This window comes from Eleutherodactylus coqui, chromosome 7 (assembly GCF_035609145.1).
Source record: "Eleutherodactylus coqui strain aEleCoq1 chromosome 7, aEleCoq1.hap1, whole genome shotgun sequence".
NCBI classification, from domain to species: domain Eukaryota; kingdom Metazoa; phylum Chordata; class Amphibia; order Anura; family Eleutherodactylidae; genus Eleutherodactylus; species Eleutherodactylus coqui.
This window is the reverse complement of record NC_089843.1, coordinates 125,815,949-125,837,983: the sequence shown is the minus strand read 5'-3', so window position 1 is coordinate 125,837,983 and position 22,035 is coordinate 125,815,949. Positions and strand designations below refer to the sequence as shown.

Below are 22,035 nucleotides of genomic sequence, written 5' to 3'. Positions count from 1 at the left end.
TACACTGAACCGTGTGTTGCTATGGAATCTTTATAGAAGGATGTAATTATGCAGGAAGCCATGTCTGGGTGCACCTGCCTCACAAATACAGACTCTTATAGGAGTTGTCACTTCCACAAATCACTAGTAGTAGTTATGCTCAACCACCGGAAAATACATGTTTTATGCATCTGGCACCTGAAGCTTAGTGCGATTTATAAATGTATTGGTTGTAAATCAGGAAAAACAATAAATATAGTATAGAGGTCAATATGCCTGAACTATATAACCATTCTTTACATGAATTATAGGTGATTGCTTACAGAATTATTAAGGCTTTAGGAGTGCATTAAATAATTATGATCCGTTCACAGGTGACCCAGTGCTGTAGTAGGCGTGTTTTGTTGGTATTTTCCAAAATTGCGCCAAAAATGGCACAGTTTTGCAGCGATTTTCCAAAGTCACAGCAAAAGATGTGCTGCAACCCGTGACACAGTAGTAATTTTTTGAATAGCTGGTAGTAAGACACGCTGACCATAACTTTGATTATTTGCATGACACGCTACCTTCATCAGCTTTCCACTCTGTGAACAGGCTTGCAGCAATAATAGAGGAGGGGTTACTCAATGGGGCAGGAATACAGTTGGACAATAGGAAATGTAATGCATGCAGGGAAGTGACAGCAAGAAAGTAGAGTGTTGGCAGAGAGCTCATGCATGGTACCCGCTCACTGAAAATAAACAGTCAGCAAGAATGTGAGCAATAGAAAGGAGGCAGTTTATTACTAGATATCATATGCAACAAATGCTGCTCAAAAATGATGTATGTGATTGATGAGTGCTGTCATTTCATGCCGTTAATTGAGTTTTTATGGAAATGACAGACACGCTCTATAAGTTATGCAAAAAAACAACAAACATAAATAAATAATAGGCGCACTTTTAGTACAGCGTGCTTTGTAGCTGTTTACCATTAAATTGGACCTGTCTCTATTCGGAGATTAGCATATGATAAAGGGGGAGGGACTACTGAGTCAGCAATATGTTCACTTTCCTATGGGAAGTCAGTATATCAGTGTGTTGGTGACAACAGTGTATGTACTACAGAAGTAGCTCATGCGGCTTCTGTGAGCTCCTTGAATAGAGAGGTCAAGCCCTGGTTGGTCAGGTCCCCTTTGTTAGTTATTGGCTGGTGAGAACTTGGGTAGGACTTCCTTCTACAAAAGGATAAGGGGCAAGGGATTGGTCAACCACTTATGACTTCGGTGACAAAACCGAGGATAAGGAGCGGAGTTTGATCGCTGCTATGAGGACCCCGCTCTCTCATGTATATTTTCATGGCTTTTAACATAAAATTATTATATCAGGTCATATAAACAATATGCTGCTGGTTTTACTTCCACCCCTCCTATCTAATTCTTCCCTCACATAGACATTATAGTAAAGGTAACAGTCCATTATCAGCATGGTTACCTACAACTAGTTAAATAGGCACTGTCCTTTCAACAAACTTCACATAAACCAACAGCACAAGTAAATTTGAGATTTTTTTAAAATATATTGTTAGTGCGAACCAATATTTGCTTTACGATATGCGATTGGCGTCCAAATTAAATTGCTTAGAGGTAAGGTGAGCTCAGGAGACTAACAATAAATCACACAGCATGGATGTGATCCAAAGTAATCTGTTTATTCAGTGACACATGACAGGTTTTATAGGGTCACATGTTCAATTACAATAATTCTAATCTATTATAATTCACTACTATTAGTTTGTATTGTTTGGTGTGCAGTAGTGTAGCGTTTTCAGGTTACGTATCCAATGTGTGGGACATCCTCCTGCAGTATTTGACAAATTCCCTTTAAGTGGATGGGCAACCATGTAATACAATGGATATACCAAATCCTCTCATGTACTGCAATGCGATTTTCACACAAAAACACATTGCATACATATAGAAATTGCAAGTTTCTGATGAATACCACAATCCCCCATATGTAAATATGGCCTAATAGAGAGGTTTCAGATTTTATTTTAATGCTTGTTAAAATGAAGACACAGCATTCTGTTTTTGAATTATACTACAGTCATATCTCTTCTTTCGTTGCCTTCGTCGATTTCCAGTTTTGCTGATTCTTCAGTGCAAAATTTTGCCTTTTTTTCGACACTTGCTTCTAGTGTCGCTGTCGGCCGCCAGCCCACGTGCTCGCGCTTCTTACGTCACAGCCATTCATGGATTGGTCCAATCACAGCCATTCATGCATGAATGGCTATGATTGGAGCATTCAGCGCTGGCTGTGATTGGCTGAGCGGGCTGTCACTCAATCTCTTGCTGGAGGTGGGGGATTTCAATTCCCCATCAGTAGCAAGATGCTCTGCCGGCTTCACAAGACTGCACTGAGCTCCAGAGAGCGACCCTCAGGACACCAACGGCAACTGCTAGGTGAGTATATTGATTGACCAATCGCAGCTGTTCAACAATGTCATTTAATGAATGGCTGTGATTGGTTAACCGACCGCCGGCTCTGATTGGCTGATGCCACGTTCGATAAACCAATCAGAGCAATCGCTTGCTGGACGCAGGGTATTCAAACCCAGGAAGAAATGCTCTGTCGGTGTTCAGGAGTACACGGAAGGCTGCAGCAGCGCCGGAGACCAGCACACGGGACACTAACGCCGGTTGCTAGGTGAGTATTATGACATTCCCCCCCAAAATAAGACACAGTGCCCCCTTTGGGGCAAAAATTAATATAGGACAGTGTATTATTTTCGGGAAAACACAGTACTTAGCTGCAGATGATTGCTTGCACACCACATTCCTCTGGCTGGAAAATAACCAGCACCCATGTAGAGGCAGGCCTGGAATAAATACACCTCCATTATGTCCAATTGGCCAGCTAGGGGAAACACCTCCCTGTCAGCCAATCAGTACATACACCACAGGAGATATTGGAGCAGGGAAAAAGGAGAAGGGAACATTAAACACTGAAAGATTCTCAACAGAAGTCTACTAAGGGAACTTCTGCAGTGACAGGAAGCAGACACTCATTGGCGCTCAGCACCAAAGGAGCAGTCATATGGGCTGGGGCTGACATCATGATGTTATCCTGCCTCCACTATCGGATTGTGGATGGCGTACCGCAACAGGTGCCATGTAATGCATCTCTATGTATGTGTATGTATATTGGGGGAGGGGGGTTGCATTACAGCAGATTAACCCTTAGATATCACTGAGAAGAGGCTAGCCCTTTAAATAAGTTTCCAACAAATAATGATTATAGCATATTGCATGGGTTATACTGTAGCTTACTGATCTGTCCTCATTTGATCAATGAGACCCCACCATTCACGGTGGCATAGTGTTAGTATATTGTAGAGGTCTCTTTTTGTTTTTCTGCATAGTGCTACTCCAATCCAGTGATGTACAATGCAACATATTTATATCTATTCCACTCACAGCGTATATCTTAAGTGCCAGAATATCAGTTGTATGTTTAGAGCAGTCCTTCTCTGCAGTGGAGAGATAACTCCGTCATCCTCTATGTCTTGACAATGAGCACAGTATGCATTTGTATATCTTTTAGACAGTTTTAAAGCTTCAAGCATAAAATGTATATACAGTATTCATTCTCTCAAGGCTATGACAGCTATGTATGTTACTGGCCATCTGACAAGAAAAGACTTCTAGCGAGAAGAGTAGTTGGTTGTATTTTAGTAAAAAGCATATAAATTGCACATATTTGTGGATTTTATCAAAGACTAGAAGCTGTGAGGGCAAAAAGCAATTTAGCTTTCTTGACGATTTCCATAATGTACATTACGGATCTATGTAGTGGGTCGTCATAATATCTCAAACAAGCCATGGTAACAAGAAAAGGAAAACTGACACAGGCAACAGTCTCTGCAGGAGTCTTATATACCTCTCAGAAAGATTCCACACATGGTGAGTTATGGCCACAGCATTAATTTGACAGTGTCATTCGATTTACATGAAATAAGCATTATTGTAGATAGAACGGCACTAATTTACATAACAGTATATCATTACATCGAGTCTTCTAGGAATTCTCCTGTCTTTATTGGTATTTTTCTTCGCCTAGATTTTTTCTGGGTTTGTACATAACATATAATAATAATCATAAATTGCCCTAAAGACAAATGGAACCCCCACTGCTCCCTGCCAAATAAAATAGTGATTTGAAACCTAACTTTTAGCTTATTATTAATAAGAGAGTTAACTTGAGCTACCAGATATCTAGAGAGAAAAGAACAGTTAAAAGAACTGTACTTATTTATTAGGAAACTATATTCAATGATTCTACTGTAATTGCAACAGTTTCTTGCTGAACATAAGCAGAAATTTATATTATGGATTAAATAAATCAATTTTGCAAGATTGTATCAACCTTAAAGGGGTTGTCCCGCGGCAGCAAGTGGGGTTATACACTTCTGTATGGCCATATTAATGCACTTTGTAATATACATCGTGCATTAAATATGAGCCATACAGAAGTTATTCACTTACCTGCTCCATTGCTAGCGTCCCCGTCTCCATGGCTCCGTCTAATTTCGCTGTCTTCTGGCGTTTTTAGATGCGCTTGCGCTGTGCGGTCTTCTGCCTCGTGAATGGGGCCGCGCGCACCGGAGAGCTGGTCTGCGCGTCGTCATCGAAGCTCCGCCTCCGTCACGTGGTGCCGATCAGCCAATGAGGTGGCTGCATCGGTAGTGGACCGTGGAAGACAGAAGAAGAAACTCCACGGTGCACCATGGGAAGACCCGCGGTGCACCGTGGGAGAAGACCAGCGGCGCCATCTTTAAAAGAAGAAATGAAGAAGCTGCAGAACGCTGATGCAGGTAAGCGCAATGTGCTTTTTAAAAACTAACAGATGCTTTCTTTTTCACAGGGCATAATGCAGGGGTCCATTTAAAAAAAAAAAAAATTCGCTTTCGCCACGAGACAACCCCTTTAATTTGGTTAAGTGTCTTGCACTTCTGCGGTGTGTCTGTGCTAACTGATACCCATGTTTGTGCTAATACTGTGTAGCTGCATTCACCAGTATATTTCTCTATCAGGAGATGCCAGATATTAGAAACTATTGTATATTATTATAGGGGGACTACCCTGTTGGGACCTGTAGAGTACACAGATAATTGTTATAAATTCACTTCATATACAGGAATGTTATGTCTCAAAGCCAGAGCTGGCAAATACACAGAGAATAATGTAAAATGTGATGTTATATTTACATATAGTGGTTAATTTGTGTAATTGCATGAAAGTATTGCCACCTATGTCACATTTTCTAATTGGTTAGTTGCAGGTTATGTGATTGCAACTTCCTGAGAAGGAGTGTGAGATGAGATAAGTTTTATTGGTGTCAAGAGAGTGAGTGTAGGCCCTCCACAATGACCACAATTGAAGTGCAGAGAAGTGACACGCAGTGACAGGAGCTGACATCAGCGGGTTGTCAGTGGATTTTGTGAGGACAGCTTAGTGCTGCCGGACAGTTACACTATATACTACTATGTGGATCTGTAGTAGAAACTGGTCTCCAAGGCAAGAGTACAGCATTCCCATTTAAGAGCAGCTAGAACTGAACTTTAGGCTTGAAGTGGTCGACCACCATTATTTTGAGCTGAGTACTTTTTTTTCTGATAGGGTCAATTCTGTATTGCAGTGGAGAGTACTCTCCTAGAAGCATGGGGTACCTGAACCACTAATAGATGCTGTATTATTGGACTGTAACGATTGAGAGGACTCAGATTTACTTACAAAATGACAAAATGGAAAGACTGGTTCTACAGTGCAAAGTTAAGTCTTTTATAACTAATAGAGTGTGGTGGTCACTTTTACCTAGGGCAGATCATAATAGAAGTTGATGATCTATAATACATTGTTATAGAACACTGTTAATTATTTCACCATCAAACCACTTTAAAAAAAAATCTATTTAGCGTTCAATAGTAAATTCTGCAAAGTGTTTCTTCCTGCCTCCAGTTTTTTAGTCATATCTCGAACCCTTGCCTACTCCACAGTCATACTACACTAAGTCTCCCCAACATATTTTGCTTGCTTGCACCACCTTCAGGAGTTTAAAGGCTAATGATATTGGAAAGCCATGTCCCTGAGCTTTTATAACATCCTGTTGTGACTCCGCTCAATCTAATATCATTAGTGAATAGTAAGTCTTCACACTGTAGATCTCTACCACTTCTCTCCCATCTCATACATGCATCATTGAAATTTTTTTTAGTACCTGGAGCTTGCAAAATAAATTCTGACACTCCCTTTGAAAATTTGCATCTTACCTCTCATATACTGCTCAAGTCAAATGGCTTTCCTCAAAGAACTTGGATGTAAACTATTCCAATGGAAAAAGCTGTTAGTATAGGCAGACTTTCTAAAATTTGCTTCTGTCCTCAAATAATTGTCTTTTACTGTCCACCAAAAATTCTAAATACCATTAATACACCGTACTCCTGGTGCCTGTTATATGACACTTACATACATAAGTATTTCACATTCCACCATTTTTTTAGAGGTTGAACTCATATGTAGTTTCCTGTACATGTAAGCAACCTACTAAATAACAGAAAGAAAAAAGCAAAGCAAATAGCCTTGAGTACAACTATGGTACGGTTTTGTGGATACAGCCAGGCTTGAAGCTATAAGTAGAGCAGAAGTAGCATTAGCATTTAGGCCATAGTGCCTATAACTCCAAATCTGGTACTTGAGCATTTAGATGGTAGATCTGGTGCTTACCTATTTAGCGGCATTAAAATAATCTGACAGAAGAGAAAGGCTTCTTCTGTCAAATGCATGACTTACTGGCAACAAGGCTGCTATTTGGTTATCATTAGAGATGAGCGAGCACCAAAATGCTCGGGTGCTCGTTACTCGGGACGAAAATTTCGTGATGCTCGAGGGTTCGTTTCGAATAACGAACCCCATTTAAGTCAATGGGCGACCCAAGCATTTTTGTATATCGCCAATGCTCGCTAAGGTTTCCATTTGTGTAAATCTGGGCAATTCAAGAAAGTGATGGGAACGACACAGCAACGGATAGGGCAGGCAAGGGGCTACATGTTGGGCTGCATCTCAATTTCCCAGGTACCACTATTAAGCCACAATAGTGGCAAGAGTGGGCCCCCTCCCAACAATTTTTACTTCTGATAAGCCCTCATTAGCAATTCATACCTTAGCTAAGCACCACACTACCTCCAACAAAGCACAATCACTGCCTGCATGACACTCCGCTGCCACTTCTCCTGGGTTACATGCTGCCCAAACCCCCCTGCATGACCCAGTGTCCACAGCACACACCAAAGTGTCCCTGCGCAGCCTTCAGCTGCCCTCATGCCACACCACCCTCATGTCTATTTATAAGTGCGTCTACCATGAGGAGGAACCGCAGGCACACACTGCAGAGGGTTGGCACGGCTAGGCAGCGACCCTCTTTAAAAGGGGTGGGGCGATAGCCCACAATGCTGTACAGAAGCAATGAGAAATCCAATCCTGTGCCACCTCTATCAGGAGCTGCACACGTGGGCATAGCAATGGGGAACCTATGTGCCACACACTATTCATTCTGTCAAGGTGTCTGCATGCCCCAGTCAGACCGGGTTTTTTTATAAATAGTCACAGGCAGGTACAACTCCGCAATGGGAATTCCGTGTGCATCCACAGCATGGGTGGCTCCCTGGAACCCACCGGCGGTACATAAATATATCCCATTGCAGTGCCCAGCACAGCTGATGTAATGTCATGTTAAATGCAGGTGGGCTTCGGCCCACACTGCATGCCCCAGTCAGACTGGGTTTCTTTAGAAGTAGACACATGCAGTTACAACTCCCTGTGGACCAACAGCATGGGTGGCTCCCTGGAACCCACCGGCGGTACATAAATATATCCCATTGCATTGCCCATCACAGCTGAGGTAATGTCATGTTAAATGCAGGTGGGCTTCAGCCCACACTGCATGCCCCAGTACGACTGGGGTTCTTTAGAAGAGGACACATGCAGTTACAACTCCGTGTGGACCGACAGCATGGGTGGGTGCCAGGAAGCCACCGGCGGTACATAAATATATCCCATTGCATTGCCCTGCACAGCTGAGGTAACGTCAGATAAAATACAGGTGGGCTTCGGCCCACACTGCATGCCCCAGTCAGACCGGGGTTTTTAATACATAGACACAGGCAGGTACAACTCCCTAATGTGAGGTCCGTGTGGACCGACAGCTTCGGTGGCTCCATGGAACCCATTGGCGGTACAAAAATATATCCCATTGCAGTGCCCTGGACAGCAGAGCTAATGTCTGATTAAATACAGGTAGGCTTCGGCTCAAACTACATGCCCCAGTCAGGCTCGAGTTTTTTATAAGTATACACAGGCACGTACATCTCCCTAATGGGAAGTCCATGTGGACCGACAGCATGGGTGGGTCCCAGGAAGCCACCAGCAGTACATAAATATATCCCATTGCAGTGCCCAGCACAGCTGATGTAACGTCAGCTTTAATGCAGGTGGGCAAAAAATTTATTGAATTACACTGTAGGCGAGGGCCCAAAAAAATTGGTGTACCAACAGTACTAATGTACCTCAGAAAAATTGCCCATGCCCAACCAAGAGGGCAGGTGAAACCCATTAATCGCTTTGGTTAATGTGGCTTAATTTGTAACTAGGCCTGGAGGCAGCCCAGTTAAAATAAAAATTGGTTCAGGTGCAAGTTTCAACGCTTTAATGAGCATTGAAACATATAAAAATTGTTTACAAAAATTATATGACTGAGCCTTGTGGGCCTAAGAAAAATTGCCCGTTCGGCGTGATTACGTGAGGTTTCAGGAGGAGGAGCAGGAGGAGGAGGATGAATAGAATACACAGATTGATGAAGCTAAAAGGTCCCCGTTTTTGATGGTGATAGAGAACGATGCTTCCATCCGCGGGTGCAGCCTACGTATTGTTTAGGTATCGCTGCTGTCCGCTGGTGGAGAAGAGAAGTCTGGGGAAATCCAGGCTTTGTTCATCTTGATGAGTGTAAGCCTGTCGGCACTGTCGGTTGACAGGCGGGTACGCTTATCCGTGATGATTCCCCCAGCCGCACTAAACACCCTCTCTGACAAGACGCTAGCCGCAGGACAAGCAAGCACCCCCAGGGCATACAGCGCGAGTTCAGGCCACGTGTCCAGCTTCGACACCCAGTAGTTGTAGGGGGCAGAGGCGTCACGGCGGACGGTCATGCGATCGGCTACGTACTCCCTCACCATCCTTTTACAGTGCTCCCGCCGACTCAGCCTTGACTGGGGAGCGGTGACACAGTCTTGCTGGGGAGCCAGAAAGCTGTCAAAGGCCTTAGAGAGTGTTCCCCTGCCTGTGCTGTACATGCTGCCTGATCTCCGAGCCTCCCCTGCTACCTGGCCCTCGGAACTGCGCCTTCGGCCACTAGCGCTGTCGGATGGGAATTTTACCATCAGTTTCTCCGCCAGGGTCCTGTGGTATAGCATCACTCTCGAACCCCTTTCCTCTTCGGGTATGAGAGTGGAAAGGTTCTCCTTATACCGTGGGTCGAGCAGTGTGTACATCTAGTAATCCGTAGTGGCCAGAATGCGTGTAACGCGAGGGTTACGAGAAAGGCATCCTAACATGAAGTCAGCCATGTGTGCCAGGGTACCTGTACGCAACACATGGCTGTCCTCACTAGGAAGATCACTTTCAGGATCCTCCTCCTCCTCCTCCTCCTCAGGCCATACACGCTGAAAGGATGACAGGCAAGCAGCATGTGTACCCTCAGCAGTGGGCCAAGCTGTCTCTTCCCCCTCCTCCTCATCCTCCTCATGCTCCTCCTCCTCCTCAACACGCTGAGATATAGACAGGAGGGTGCTCTGACTATCCAGCGACATACTGTCTTCCCCCGCCTCCGTTTCCAAGCGCAAAGCGTCTGCCTTTATGCTTTGCAGGGAAATTCTCAAGAAACATAGCAGAGGAATGGTGACGCTAATGATTGCAGCATCGCCGCTCACCATCTGAGTAGACTCCTCAAAGTTTCCAAGGACCTGGCAGATGTCTGCCAACCAGGCCCACTCTTCTGTAAAGAATTGAGGAGGCTGACTCCCACTGCGCCGCCCATGTTGGAGTTGGTATTCCACTATAGCTCTACGCTGCTCATAGAGCCTGGCCAACATGTGGAGCGTAGAGTTCCACCGTGTGGGCACGTCGCACAGCAGTCGGTGCACTGGCAGATTAAACCGATGTTGCAGGGTGTGCAGGGTGGCAGCGTCCGTGTGGGACTTGCGGAAATGTGCGCAGAGCCGGCGCACCTTTCCGAGCAGGTCTGACAAGCGTGGGTAGCTTTTCAGAAAGCGCTGAACCACCAAATTAAAGACATGGGCCAGGCATGGCACGTGCGTGAGGCTGCCGAGCTGCAGAGCCGCCAGCAGGTTACGGCCGTTGTCACACACGACCATGCCCTGTTGGAGGCTCAGCGGCGCAAGCCAGCGGTCGGTCTGCTCTGTCAGACCCTGCAGCAGTTTGTGGGCCGTGTGCCTCTTTTTTCCTAAGCTGAGTAGTTTCAGCACGGCCTGCTGACGCTTGCCCACCGCTGTGCTGCCGTGCCGCGCGACACCGACTGCTGGCGACATACTGCTGCTGACACATCTTGATTGCGAGACAGAGGTTGTGTAGGAGGAGGAGGAGGGTGGTTTAGTGGAGGAAGCATACACCGCCGCAGATACCACCACCGAGCTGGGGCCCGCAATTCTGGGGGTGGGTAGGACGTGAGCGGTCCCAGGCTCTGACTCTGTCCCTGCCTCCACTAAATTCACCCAATGTGCCGTCAGGGAGATATAGTGGCCGTGCCCGCCTGTGCTTGTCCACGTGTCCGATGTTAAGTGGACCTTGGCAGTAACCGCGTTGGTGAGGGTGCGTACAATGTTGCGGGAGACGTGGTCATGCAGGGCTGGGACGGCACATCGGGAAAAGTAGTGGCGACTGGGAACTGAGTAGCACGGGGCCGCCGCCGCCATCATACATTTGAAAGCCTCCATTTCCACAACCCTATATGGCAGCATCTCCAGGCTGATAAATTTGGCTATGTGCACGTTTAACGCTTGAGCGTGCGGGTGTGTGGCGTCGTACTAGCGCTTGCGCTCCAACACTTGCGCTAGCGACGGCTGGACGGTGCGCTGAGAGACATTGGTGGATGGGGCCGAGGACAGCGGAGGTGAGAGTGTGGGTCCTGGCCAGGAGACGGTAGTGCCTGTGTCCTGAGAGGGGGGTTGGATCTCAGTGGCAGGTTGGGGCACAGGGGGAGAGGCAGCGGTGCAAACCGGAGGTGGTGAATGGCCTTCGTCCCACCTTGTGGGGTGCTTGGCCATCATATGTCTGCGCATGCTGGTGGTGGTGGCTCCCCGGCTGATCTTGGCGCGACAAAGGTTGCACACCACTGTTCGTCGGTCGTCTGCACTCTCAGTGAAAAACTGCCGGACCTTTGAACACCTCGGCCTCTGCAGGGTGGCATGGTGCGAGGGGGCGCTTTGGGAAACAGTTGGTGGATTATTCGGTCTGGCCCTGCCTCTATCCCTGGCCACCGCACTGCCTCTTCCAACCTGCCCTGCTGCTGCACTTGCCTCCCCCTCTGAAGACCTGTCCTCATTAGGCGGAGCAAACCAGGTGGGGTCAGTCACCTCATCGTCCTGCTGCTCTTCCTCCGAATCCTCTGTGCGCTCCTCCCTCGGACTTACTCCAATTACTACTACCTCACTGATAGACAACTGTGTCTCATCGTCATCGTCCTCCTCACCCACTGAAAGCTCTTGAGACAGTTGCCGGAAGTCCCCAGCCTCATCCCCCGGACCCTGGGAACTTTCCAAAGGTTGGGCATCGGTCGCGACAAACTCCTCCAGTGGGAGAGGATTCGGAACCATTGCTGCCCATTCTGGGCAGGGGCCCGAGAACAGTTCCTGGGAGTCTGCCTGTTCCTCAGAATGTGTCATTGTAATGGAGTGAGGAGGCTGGGAGGAAGGAGGAGCAGCAGCCAAAGGTTTCAGAGTTGCAGCAGTGGACGGCGCAGAACTCTGGGTGGTCGATAGATTGCTGGATGCACTTTCTGCCATCCACGACAGGACCTGCTCACACTGCTCATTTTCTAATAAAGGTCTACCGCGTGGACCCATTAATTGTGAGATGAATGTGGGGACGCCAGAAACGTGCCTCTCTCCTAATCCCGCAGCAGTCGGCTGCGATACACCTGGATCAGGAGCTCTGCCTGTGCCCACACCCTGACTTGGGCCTCCGCGTCCTCGCCCGCGTCCACGTCCACGTCCTCTAGGCCTACCCCTACCCCTCAGCATGGTGTATTACCAGTACTGCAGAAACAGAACGCTGTAATTAAATGTGCCGCTTATTGGCCTGTGGTTGGAGGCTGACTTCGCTTACGGAACGCACAGCAGAGCCAGGAAAGAATTTTGCGCAAGCCTGCTGTAACACTTAGCTGGCTGCGTATTAATTCGGACTACTACCCCCAGCACAGACGCAGTACACTGAGGACGGTCACAGGCAGCCCAAATAGAAAGTTTTTCCCAAATTTTTTTTGGAAAAGCCCACTGCCTATATAGACAGTATATCTCTTTCACTGTCCCTGCCTCACCACTACTGGCCCTGGACTATGTAAAATTACTGCAGACTGTTTCCCTCTGGACAGGATGACAGCGGTGATGTAACGGCCAACGCAGAGCCAGGAAAGAATTTTGCGCAAGCCTGCTGTAACACTTAGCTGGCTGCATATTAATTAGGACTACTACCCCCAGCAGAGACGCAGTACACTCAGGACGGTCACAGGCAGCCCAAATAGAATGTTTTTTTCCAAATTTTTTTGGGAAAGCCCACTGCCTATATACACAGTATACGTCTTTCCCCTTTTTTACTGTCCCTGCCTCAGCCCTACTGGCCCTATACTATGTAAAATTACTGCAGACTGTTTCCCTCTGGACAGGATGACAGCGGTGCTGTAACGGCCAACGCAGAGCCAGGAAAGAATTTTGCGCAAGCCTGCTGTAACACTTCGCTGGCTGCGTATTAATTAGGACTACTACCCCCAGCAGAGACGCAGTACACTCAGGACGGTCACAGGCAGCCCAAATAGAATGTTTTTTCCCAAATTTTTTTGGAAAAGCCCACTGCCTATATAGACAGTATATGTCTTTCACCTTTTTCACTGTCCCTGCCTCAGCACTACTGGCCCTATACTATGTAAAATTACTGCCGACTGAGGACGCAATGCTCTGCACGGCCGATATACAAAAAAAAAAAAATGTGCAACACTGCAAAAACCAGCCTCAACAGTACTGCACACGGTCAGATGTGGCCCTAAGAAGGACCGTTGGGGTTCTTGAAGCCTAAAATAACTCCTAACACTCTCCCTATAGCAGCTCCAGCATCAGCAGCACTTTCCCTGAACTATGTCAGAATGCATCTTTGGCGAGCCGCGGGAGGGGTCGATTTATATACTCAGGTGACACCTGATCTCGCCAGCCACTCACTGCAGGGGGGTGGTATAGGGCTTGAATGTTGCAGGGGGAAGTTGTAATGCCTTCCCTGTCTTTCTATTGGCCAGAAAAGCACACTAACGTCTCAGAGATGAAAGTGAAAGTAACTCGAACATCGCGTGATGTTCGCCTCTAGTAACGAGCATCTCGAACACGCTAATACTCGAACGAGTATCAAGCTCGGACGAGTACGTTCGCTCATCTCTAGTTATCATGGCAGCCTGAGGCCTCATGCCTAGATGGGTTCCTAATAAGATCTGCCAGAGCTTAACAGAATGTAAATTAAAGGTAAAGTCCCCTGGTGCAAGCACCAAGTTGTGACCGACTCCTAGGTTGATGTAATATTGTGACGTTTTCTTGGCAGACTGTTTTTGCGGGGTGGTTTGCCATTGCCTTCCCCAGTCATCTTTTACCCCCCACCAAGCTTGGGTACTCATTTTAATATCCTTGGAAGGATGGAAGGCTGAGTCAACCTTGAGACGGCTACCTGAACCTAACTGAATGTAAACAAATTATATACTGCAATACTGAACTTCAAACTGTGTGATGTGGGGACATCATTCCAGAACAGGGGCACTAGAGGACTCTGCGCCCATCATATTTAGGTAAAATATATTATACACATATATTTTGGCATTTGGGGCACTATTACTATCAAGGTATGATTATTATAGGGGCGCAATAAATACTATGAGGCAGGGTGCACGCTAGCATATTTGGGTCTGTGTGCCAGGAACAGCATACGGACCCATTATAGCCTAGGGGACTATGCACGCTGCCGTTTTTCCATACAGACTCATGTTCTGCATGAAAAACTCATCATATGTCCTATTCTTGTCCATATCACGAATGAGAATTAGAGCATATAAATGTATATCAATGTGTGGAATGTCTGTATATCATACAGCACACAAATAGGTATCTGATGCCAGTTATGCCCGAACATGTTGGGTGCAACTTGCACATGTTGCAAATGTGTGCACCCGGCCTAAAGAGGACACTTGCAATTTGGAGGACACCATTAATGTTAAGGGGGCACCTGGGATACTATTAACATTAAGAGGGCACTTGGGGGCACTTTTACTATTAAGGAGCCATTTGGTGGCACGATATATACTGTTAAGCGTGGTCCAATAAACATAGCCAAAGTTAGGGATGGAGAAGTCAGAATAGTCAGGAGCAAGCAGGAGTCAAAAAAATGCCAACTCTATCTGTCTTAGCTTATCTCTAAAATATGTGGGTAGCTGTTGTAAACTTTTATTAAATGTCCACATTGTTTATAATCCTTACTGCTTAGTAACACTTGTCCCAAATTTCTTGTTTTATCCCTGCTATGAACATCACTGAATAGTTATATTTACAGCCAGTCCTGACCACAGGGTTTTCTTTAAGTGGTTCTTATTTTTCATGTCACCTTGACAAAAGATCATATCAGAACAGAGGATTATGGCAGAGGAAGCCAGTCATTTTTAAAGTATTATAAGATGTTATTTTATACCATTCAATTTTTCTGATGAATTTCTTGGCAAAGGAACTTAAACAAGACATTTTTGTCATTTTTAGAATAGATATAATCACTTCACTATTGCAAGAATTTAGTTAAAGGGAACCTGTCAGCACCTTTTAGTAATGTAAACCAAGAACAGCGCTAGAATAATAATGGTCCTCTCTTTCCCACAGTTGGTTTTGTTTGCCATTTGATCAAAGCATACCTGAATAACCTTAATTTAAAATTCTCTCGTTCCATGTAGAAAAGGAGGCAGAGTGGTCTGGTGAATGGGCCTAGCTGCTTATTTTGCCCAAAGGTTCGCCCCTCTCACTTCTTGTGATGCGGATGATGTAGTAGACATAATCCATGCAGTGCTACAAAGTCTTCTTTGAGTGCTATGAGATTGTCAACCAAAGCTTGTGCAGATGAGCACCGTGAGTCTACCCACAAAATGCAAAGAACAGTGTATGCGCGTGCGTGGATGACACCTACTATTTTATCCACAACACAGGAGGTGAGAGGGGCAGACCTTTGGGCAAGCAGTTAGTAGAGAAGGTCTGGCTCGCTCACCAGACCGCTCTGCCTCATTTACTTGCGGCACAGGAGAATTATAAACTTAAGTTATTCAGGTGTGCTTTTATCAACAGGTAAACTAAACATTAGAGGTTAATAGGCTGAACTGGATGGACATTTGTCTTTTTTCAGCCTTACATACTATGATACTAAACTAGTCGTGGAAAAGAGAGGACATTATTATTGTAGTCCTGTTCTTGGTTTACATTAGTAAAAAGTGCTGACAGGTTCCTTTTAACTGGATATCTGTAGCGTCTTACTGGCACTGGATGGGAGCTGCAAGTGTAGTAGCCGTGCAGGCCACTAGAGAGTAGTCGAATGGAAAGCCAGGAGTCAGCAACAGGAGGTCTCGGTTTGCAGTACAGAGGGATGAAGCAGGAAACATAGTCAGATGGAAAGTCAGGAGTCTGTATCAGAAAGTCTTGTAGAAATAGCAGGCAGAAAAGAAGCTGGATCAAACACTGTGGAGCAAGTGTGAAGGAGAAAGTGTACCAAAAAGGTTTGTTTCATTTTTTTACAATTTTTTACATTTGTTTATGTTTCTATAGGGGACTTGAACTGCAATGCATTACCACTATTAATATCATAGACATCGTAGCGGACTAATGAAATTACAGTAAGAGAGCCCTCCTTCTGTGAACACTTTACATTCCACATTAATCATTGCATGTAAAGACCCTTTTACATGCAACGATTATAACTCAAAATTCGTTCAAATGACCAACGTGAGCAATAATCGTTACGTATAAACTTGGGCAGTAGTGTACTATTCGTTCACTTGTCATTTAGTGCTTGGCTTTGGCTGGCATAAAAATAGTCGCCAGGCCATTCAAAATTTGCTCCATTAGAATGGAAATTGTTCAGTATTTGGATTGGTTTGGCGACTAAATAATGTACTCATTGTGTATGCCTTGCATATACAATGAGTACTTTGTTAACTCTGCTGGGAGAAGACAATGGAATTCTGCTGGCCAGATAATCCCTTGCATAAACACACGCCCACCTGAGCACACAACTAGTTCTCCTTCTACAAAGTTTACTTTAGCTAATGAGGGAAATAGAGCCTTTATCTGTACATGTAATTTTATGCAAAAATGTCGTCAATTCGTTCAGTCTTCCGGCGTTTAAGCGATTATCTTTGCGTGTAAAAAGGCCTTAAAGGATTAACATTAGGGATGGGTGTTGCAAATGTACTGCAATGCTTTGTCTCCTATGGGAAGCATTTGGTGATTCTTGAACAGAATAATCTACAAATAGGACATGCTGCGATTTTTCTATCTTGTACTATTGTTGTGATTTTCGAATCATCCATCATCAATCCATTGAAAATATTGAGCTCTTTTCACAAGCGATTTCTGTACATCTTGCATCGTATATATTACTTTTGTAAAGCTGCCATTTAGATCTTCAAGGGAAGGTCAATTGAAGAAGTAATCCTAATTTCTATGTTAATGAAAAACAAACAGGCTTCAAAAGGATGAATCATTATACATCTTATGTCATCAGTAATCAAAGTCAGATCCCTATTAATTACATTGGACAGAACTCTTATTTTTATTTCCTTTTTTTAATGCTTGAATACGCAACGGAGTCTATAAATGAAAGAACTACAAGTATAATTGGGAAGTATTAAGGAAATATGAACACTGACCTTTATTATGATTAAATATACCTATAACATTAGGTAGCGTACATCAAACTGCAAATCAGCAAAGAGTCTTTATGGTTTCAGATTAATATTAAATAAGCTATACTTCAAAGTGATATCTACGTTTTCATTGCTGCTGTATGTAATTACTTACATAGAAGTTAACCATCCCAGCATTTTATTATATTGCTTGCAATTTTCTTGCATTAGTTACTGGGAATTTTTGTCCTTGGCAGTGGATCATTGGCTGCTTATAAGGGAAATATCTTGTCTGCAACCCTGAAAAATGACTATGTTGTGCCAGACAATAATGGAAAGTTCTATACCATGTTGTACTTAGGCAGCAATCAGTCTCACAAGATGAAGCCGGGTTTTCCTGGAATATAGAGGGCACTAGCTGAAAGGTTGATTTTGCATAGTGAAATTGTTGACCTTTGAGGCAATATATCTGCATGGATTATTTGTTGATGAAGTACTGTATGGCTGGTATTCATTCTAGTTTTCCAGTACTTGACAAATAGATATTATAGCTCCATTAAGATATTATATAGACATATGCCTGCTTATTATAGACAGTATTTGCCCAGTGGCTAATACGCTCCTGGATACGCCTATGTCAATTTGGTAATTTATAGCTCAGCCAAGCCTACTAGGAGCATAGTATCGAAAATTGTCTGTCCTTGGCAGCGGTTTCAAACTGTGTCTGGAAATAATGTCTGCAATGACCAGTTTGCTGGGAGCTTCAGAGTTTTGATTTTTACAGTAAAAGAGCCCTGACCTCAGCCCAATTGAATACCTTTGGGATGAATTATTGGTATGCTGACTGCGAACCCGGGACCTTATCAACCTACTCAGTGGCCAACCTCAACTTGTTGAATAGAAAACAATATAGAAAAGTTAAAATAAAACTGTTCTATAAAGAAAAGAAGGATCAGCATCATATTAATGTACACGGATTGTGAAATTAGATGTCCAATAAGCACATATAAATGGGACTTATTCTATTGTGTACCCTCAGCTTTGCTATGGTGTAAGTTACTGTATATTGCCTTTGTGGGATGGGGAATGCACACCCCATCCTTATTAACTGCTCTGTATATTTGTTTCCGTTATATATGTAGGATTTGTTAGTTTATTTGGTTTTGTAATAAAATAGGGTCAAGTCTTGTTGCCACCTTTTTAGGACCTTGATTAGCCCCAGTAAGATTCCAGTTATTGCTGAGTGCCTGTATTTTAATTGTAATTTGTGGTATCATGTAAGGTTCAAGTTAGGCAATTTTGTGTTACTGTTGCTCTACATCTTCAATTCTAGGTATCCTATAATATTTCAATAGTGAATCTTACACTCTCAAGGCACCACTAATGATAAGTGGTATGGATATTTTGTGTTGGGCTTATGTTGCATAGTTTCTATCTGTCATTTTTACATTTTTTATTTTATAATTGGGAGGAGCTTCATTGTCATACTTGCAGGAATAGCTAATTAGCATAGAATTTACACAATTTCTGTCCATCAAATATGTTGAGATTTTTAGTTGCACAAATTCTTGGATGATACAAGTGACATACATAGGACACGTAATTCAGGGACATGCACATATTCAACGTCAATCTAGTCTCATAACTAGAGATGAGCGAGCATACTCGGAAAAGCACTACTCGCTCGAGTAATTTGCTTTATCCGAGTATCGCTGTGCTCGTCCCTGAAGATTCGGGTGCCGCTGCGGCTGACAGGTGAGTCGCAACGGGGAGGAGGGGAGAGCGGGCGAGAGAGAGGGAGAGAGAGATCTTACCTCCGTTCCTCCCCGCTCTCCCCTGCAGCTCCCCGCTCCGTGCCGGCACCCGAATCTTCAGACCCGAGCACAGCGATACTCGGATAAAGCAAATTACTTGAGCGAGTAGTGCTTTTCCGAGTACGCTCGCTCATCCCTACTCATAACCCCTTCTTCTTGTTTACGGCTCTTGATGCAGTGTTTTTTAAACAAGTATAGTAGATCTAAGGGCTCATGCCCACGACCGCCGTGGGATACACTGGTGGATTTAAGCTGCGGGAGTACCGATGTGGTAAATAAAACGCGCCCGCTTGTAATCACGGAAAAACGTTTTTCCGTGGTCTCCATTAATACTATATTAATGGAGACCTCCCACGGCGTAAATCCACGGAAAATAGAACATGCCGCGTTTTTTTACCGCTCGTGTAATTTTCGCGGTAAAATTCCGCATGTCAGCATTGGCTGGCAGAAAAGCTATTAGTTTCAGTAGAACCTAATGGCTGCGGAATTCCACTGCGGGAACCGCGGTACAAATCTGTTCATGGTCATTTGCCCTTAACCCCTTTTAAGTGGCCTTTATCATAAAATGAACCACAGATCACTTACAAAAGTATGTGGCATATGGAGAAAGATGGACCTAGTTCCACTTGGGCTTATTAGCCTTCCCTTGTCTCCTTCTCTCCAAAAACAGTGTTATATTGACAGATAAGGATGGGGGGTTAGGATGATGTTATAGATAATAATATCGGTCTTCCTAGCTCGAGATAGGCGATTGTTATGGCAGAAAAACTTCAGAAGTCGTGGGACCATAGGACCCAGATTCCCTGTATCAAACTAGACCTGCTTTGCTGAGCCACAATATTATTTGCACCACCATCTATAATCTTTCTTTGTTATGTTATCCCTTTTGAAAACTAAGTTATATATAGTATATGTTTTATCATATTTGTTTCTATGTACCATATCCCAGGTATAAAATAACTATTGTAACACTGTCCAAGCTTTTCAAGATGGTCACATTTGGCATCCCTTATTTGAGTTCTTGACATAGCAAAAAGCCTTGAAATGCTCTGGTGATCCTTATGTCAATTTTTGATATATATTCTAATATACGTATAATATTACATGTCATAAAATTATATATGTGACAATTTGAGTATAAATATGAATTTAAAATTCAGATTTTCCCTATTTACAGGTACTAGCGACGGGATTGAGTGGTCTTTATTCCTCATTACCAACAAGATTAGATGATAAAGGGGAAGAATGGCATTGTCTTGTTAAAGAAGATTGGCTCCAGGTCCCTTCACTTATACAGTTTATGAATTCTCTTGAATTCTGCAATGCAGTAATACAGGTTAGTTACTCATCTTGCCTGACTATTTTAGCAGAGTTGTTGCATCTGATATATATATATATATATATATATATATATATATATATATATATATATATATATATATATATATATATATATAATCTCAATTTACATGCTTTGTACATAGAAGAGCAGAACTGTATGGCAATAATGCATAAAAAAATTCAAGGACTCATCAGTCCCCAATGCCCTTGAGTTCTCCAAGTTTTTGACATGATTTCCACGGCTTCCATTTTTTGTATTTGAATTGATTAAACCTTAAGTGCCTTACAATTCTATTCATTTATACGATAATTAACAGTAAGAGTTTTCTACATAAGACATGTTTGGTTTAAAATGCTATGACTATTATTTTTACTGCCAGACAAGTCTCCTTTAGAGTCGAAAGAACATTTGAAGGTTGCTGAGATATTAATGCTTCAGGCCTGAAATTACATTTTCAAAAGCTTCAGCTGAAGTTTATCATGACTAAATTACCTGCGCATACCACTTATCCCCTTTATTCCTTTACAGTACTAATATAAAAGTAATATAATGTTATATTTTCATATGAGTATACCCTCAAAATATCACACCATGACAAATGCAGCTTTAAAATTGGTGAGATGATTTGTAATCTTCTACAGTTGTTCTTCCTCTGCAATCTACTTCTACATTTTAAAGTGTGTGTGGGTATATATAAATAATATAGATAGAGAGAGATGTGTACAGGGATATAGTGTGTATATAGTGCCCTGACTATAGTGTCCTTTAGGATAAACCCTTAACGACAGGGTGGACACTGATAGGTAATGCACATTATCATTATTTTCCATGGTAAAGGTTCAAGTGTTTATGCAACCTAACACTTCTTTCCCACAAGCGTATATTGGCCCGCCGTTTTCATGGTCGGCCGAAATATGCTATGATCTGATGCATTGGATTCCAGTGCATCACATCACCTGGCCATATTATCGTGACGTAAAAGCACCCAGACGGCCAATATAGCGCCAGGTGGTTTTACATTGGGCCCAAGAGATAGTCCTGGAACTATCTTTTGGGTCGAAATACATGGGAGCCTATGGGAGCCCATGACAGCGGGCAGAAGTGGGAGGGAGTTTAGCATTGTGGCTGCTAAACTCCCTCCCTCTGCTCTCCTCCCCGCTTGCTCTTTGCAATGGGAGGGGGCAGAGCTCCGCCCCGTCCCGCCTTTCCCATTGCAAAGAGCAAGTGGGGAGGAGAGCAGAGGTGAGCTGATATGCGCTGGGGCCAATGGCGTGTGAACGAGCGCACAAATGTTAGATTTGTGCGTCCGTTCAGGAGCTTTAACGACGCAAATGGCAGCATATATTGACCAACCGTGAAAACAGCGGCCGATATATGCTTATGGGAAACAAGCCTTAGGGTCAAGCTGCGAATATCGGTGAAAAAAGGGGTTCTTCACTTAAGATAATCTGCACTTGTTAGAACGGCCCCTTGAGAATAAGTTGATCACAAAGTATCTCAATCAGCTGTAATCTTTAGGGAAACATGGCAGGCAAGTGTTCAGTTTCCCTGCAGTTACTTCACAGGAGAAATTAAGCATTACACACTGGGAATTCAATGGGTTGTCTATGTGATGTAGGACAGGACAGCCCCCCTCCCCCCCCCCCAGATTAAGAGACATACTTTTGCA

At 44.0% G+C, this 22,035-nt stretch overlaps 1 protein-coding gene across 1 annotated transcript in view; it reads left to right on the top strand.

Moving 5' to 3' along the window:
- The window catches only part of FHIP1A (FHF complex subunit HOOK interacting protein 1A), a 197,809-nt gene that overhangs the window by 99,953 nt on the left and 75,821 nt on the right, over positions 1 to 22,035 (top strand). The window contains exon 4 of the mRNA XM_066573653.1: positions 20,202 to 20,360. Within this exon, the coding sequence (XP_066429750.1) occupies positions 20,202 to 20,360 (159 nt within the window). The remainder of the gene's footprint in view (positions 1 to 20,201; positions 20,361 to 22,035) is intronic.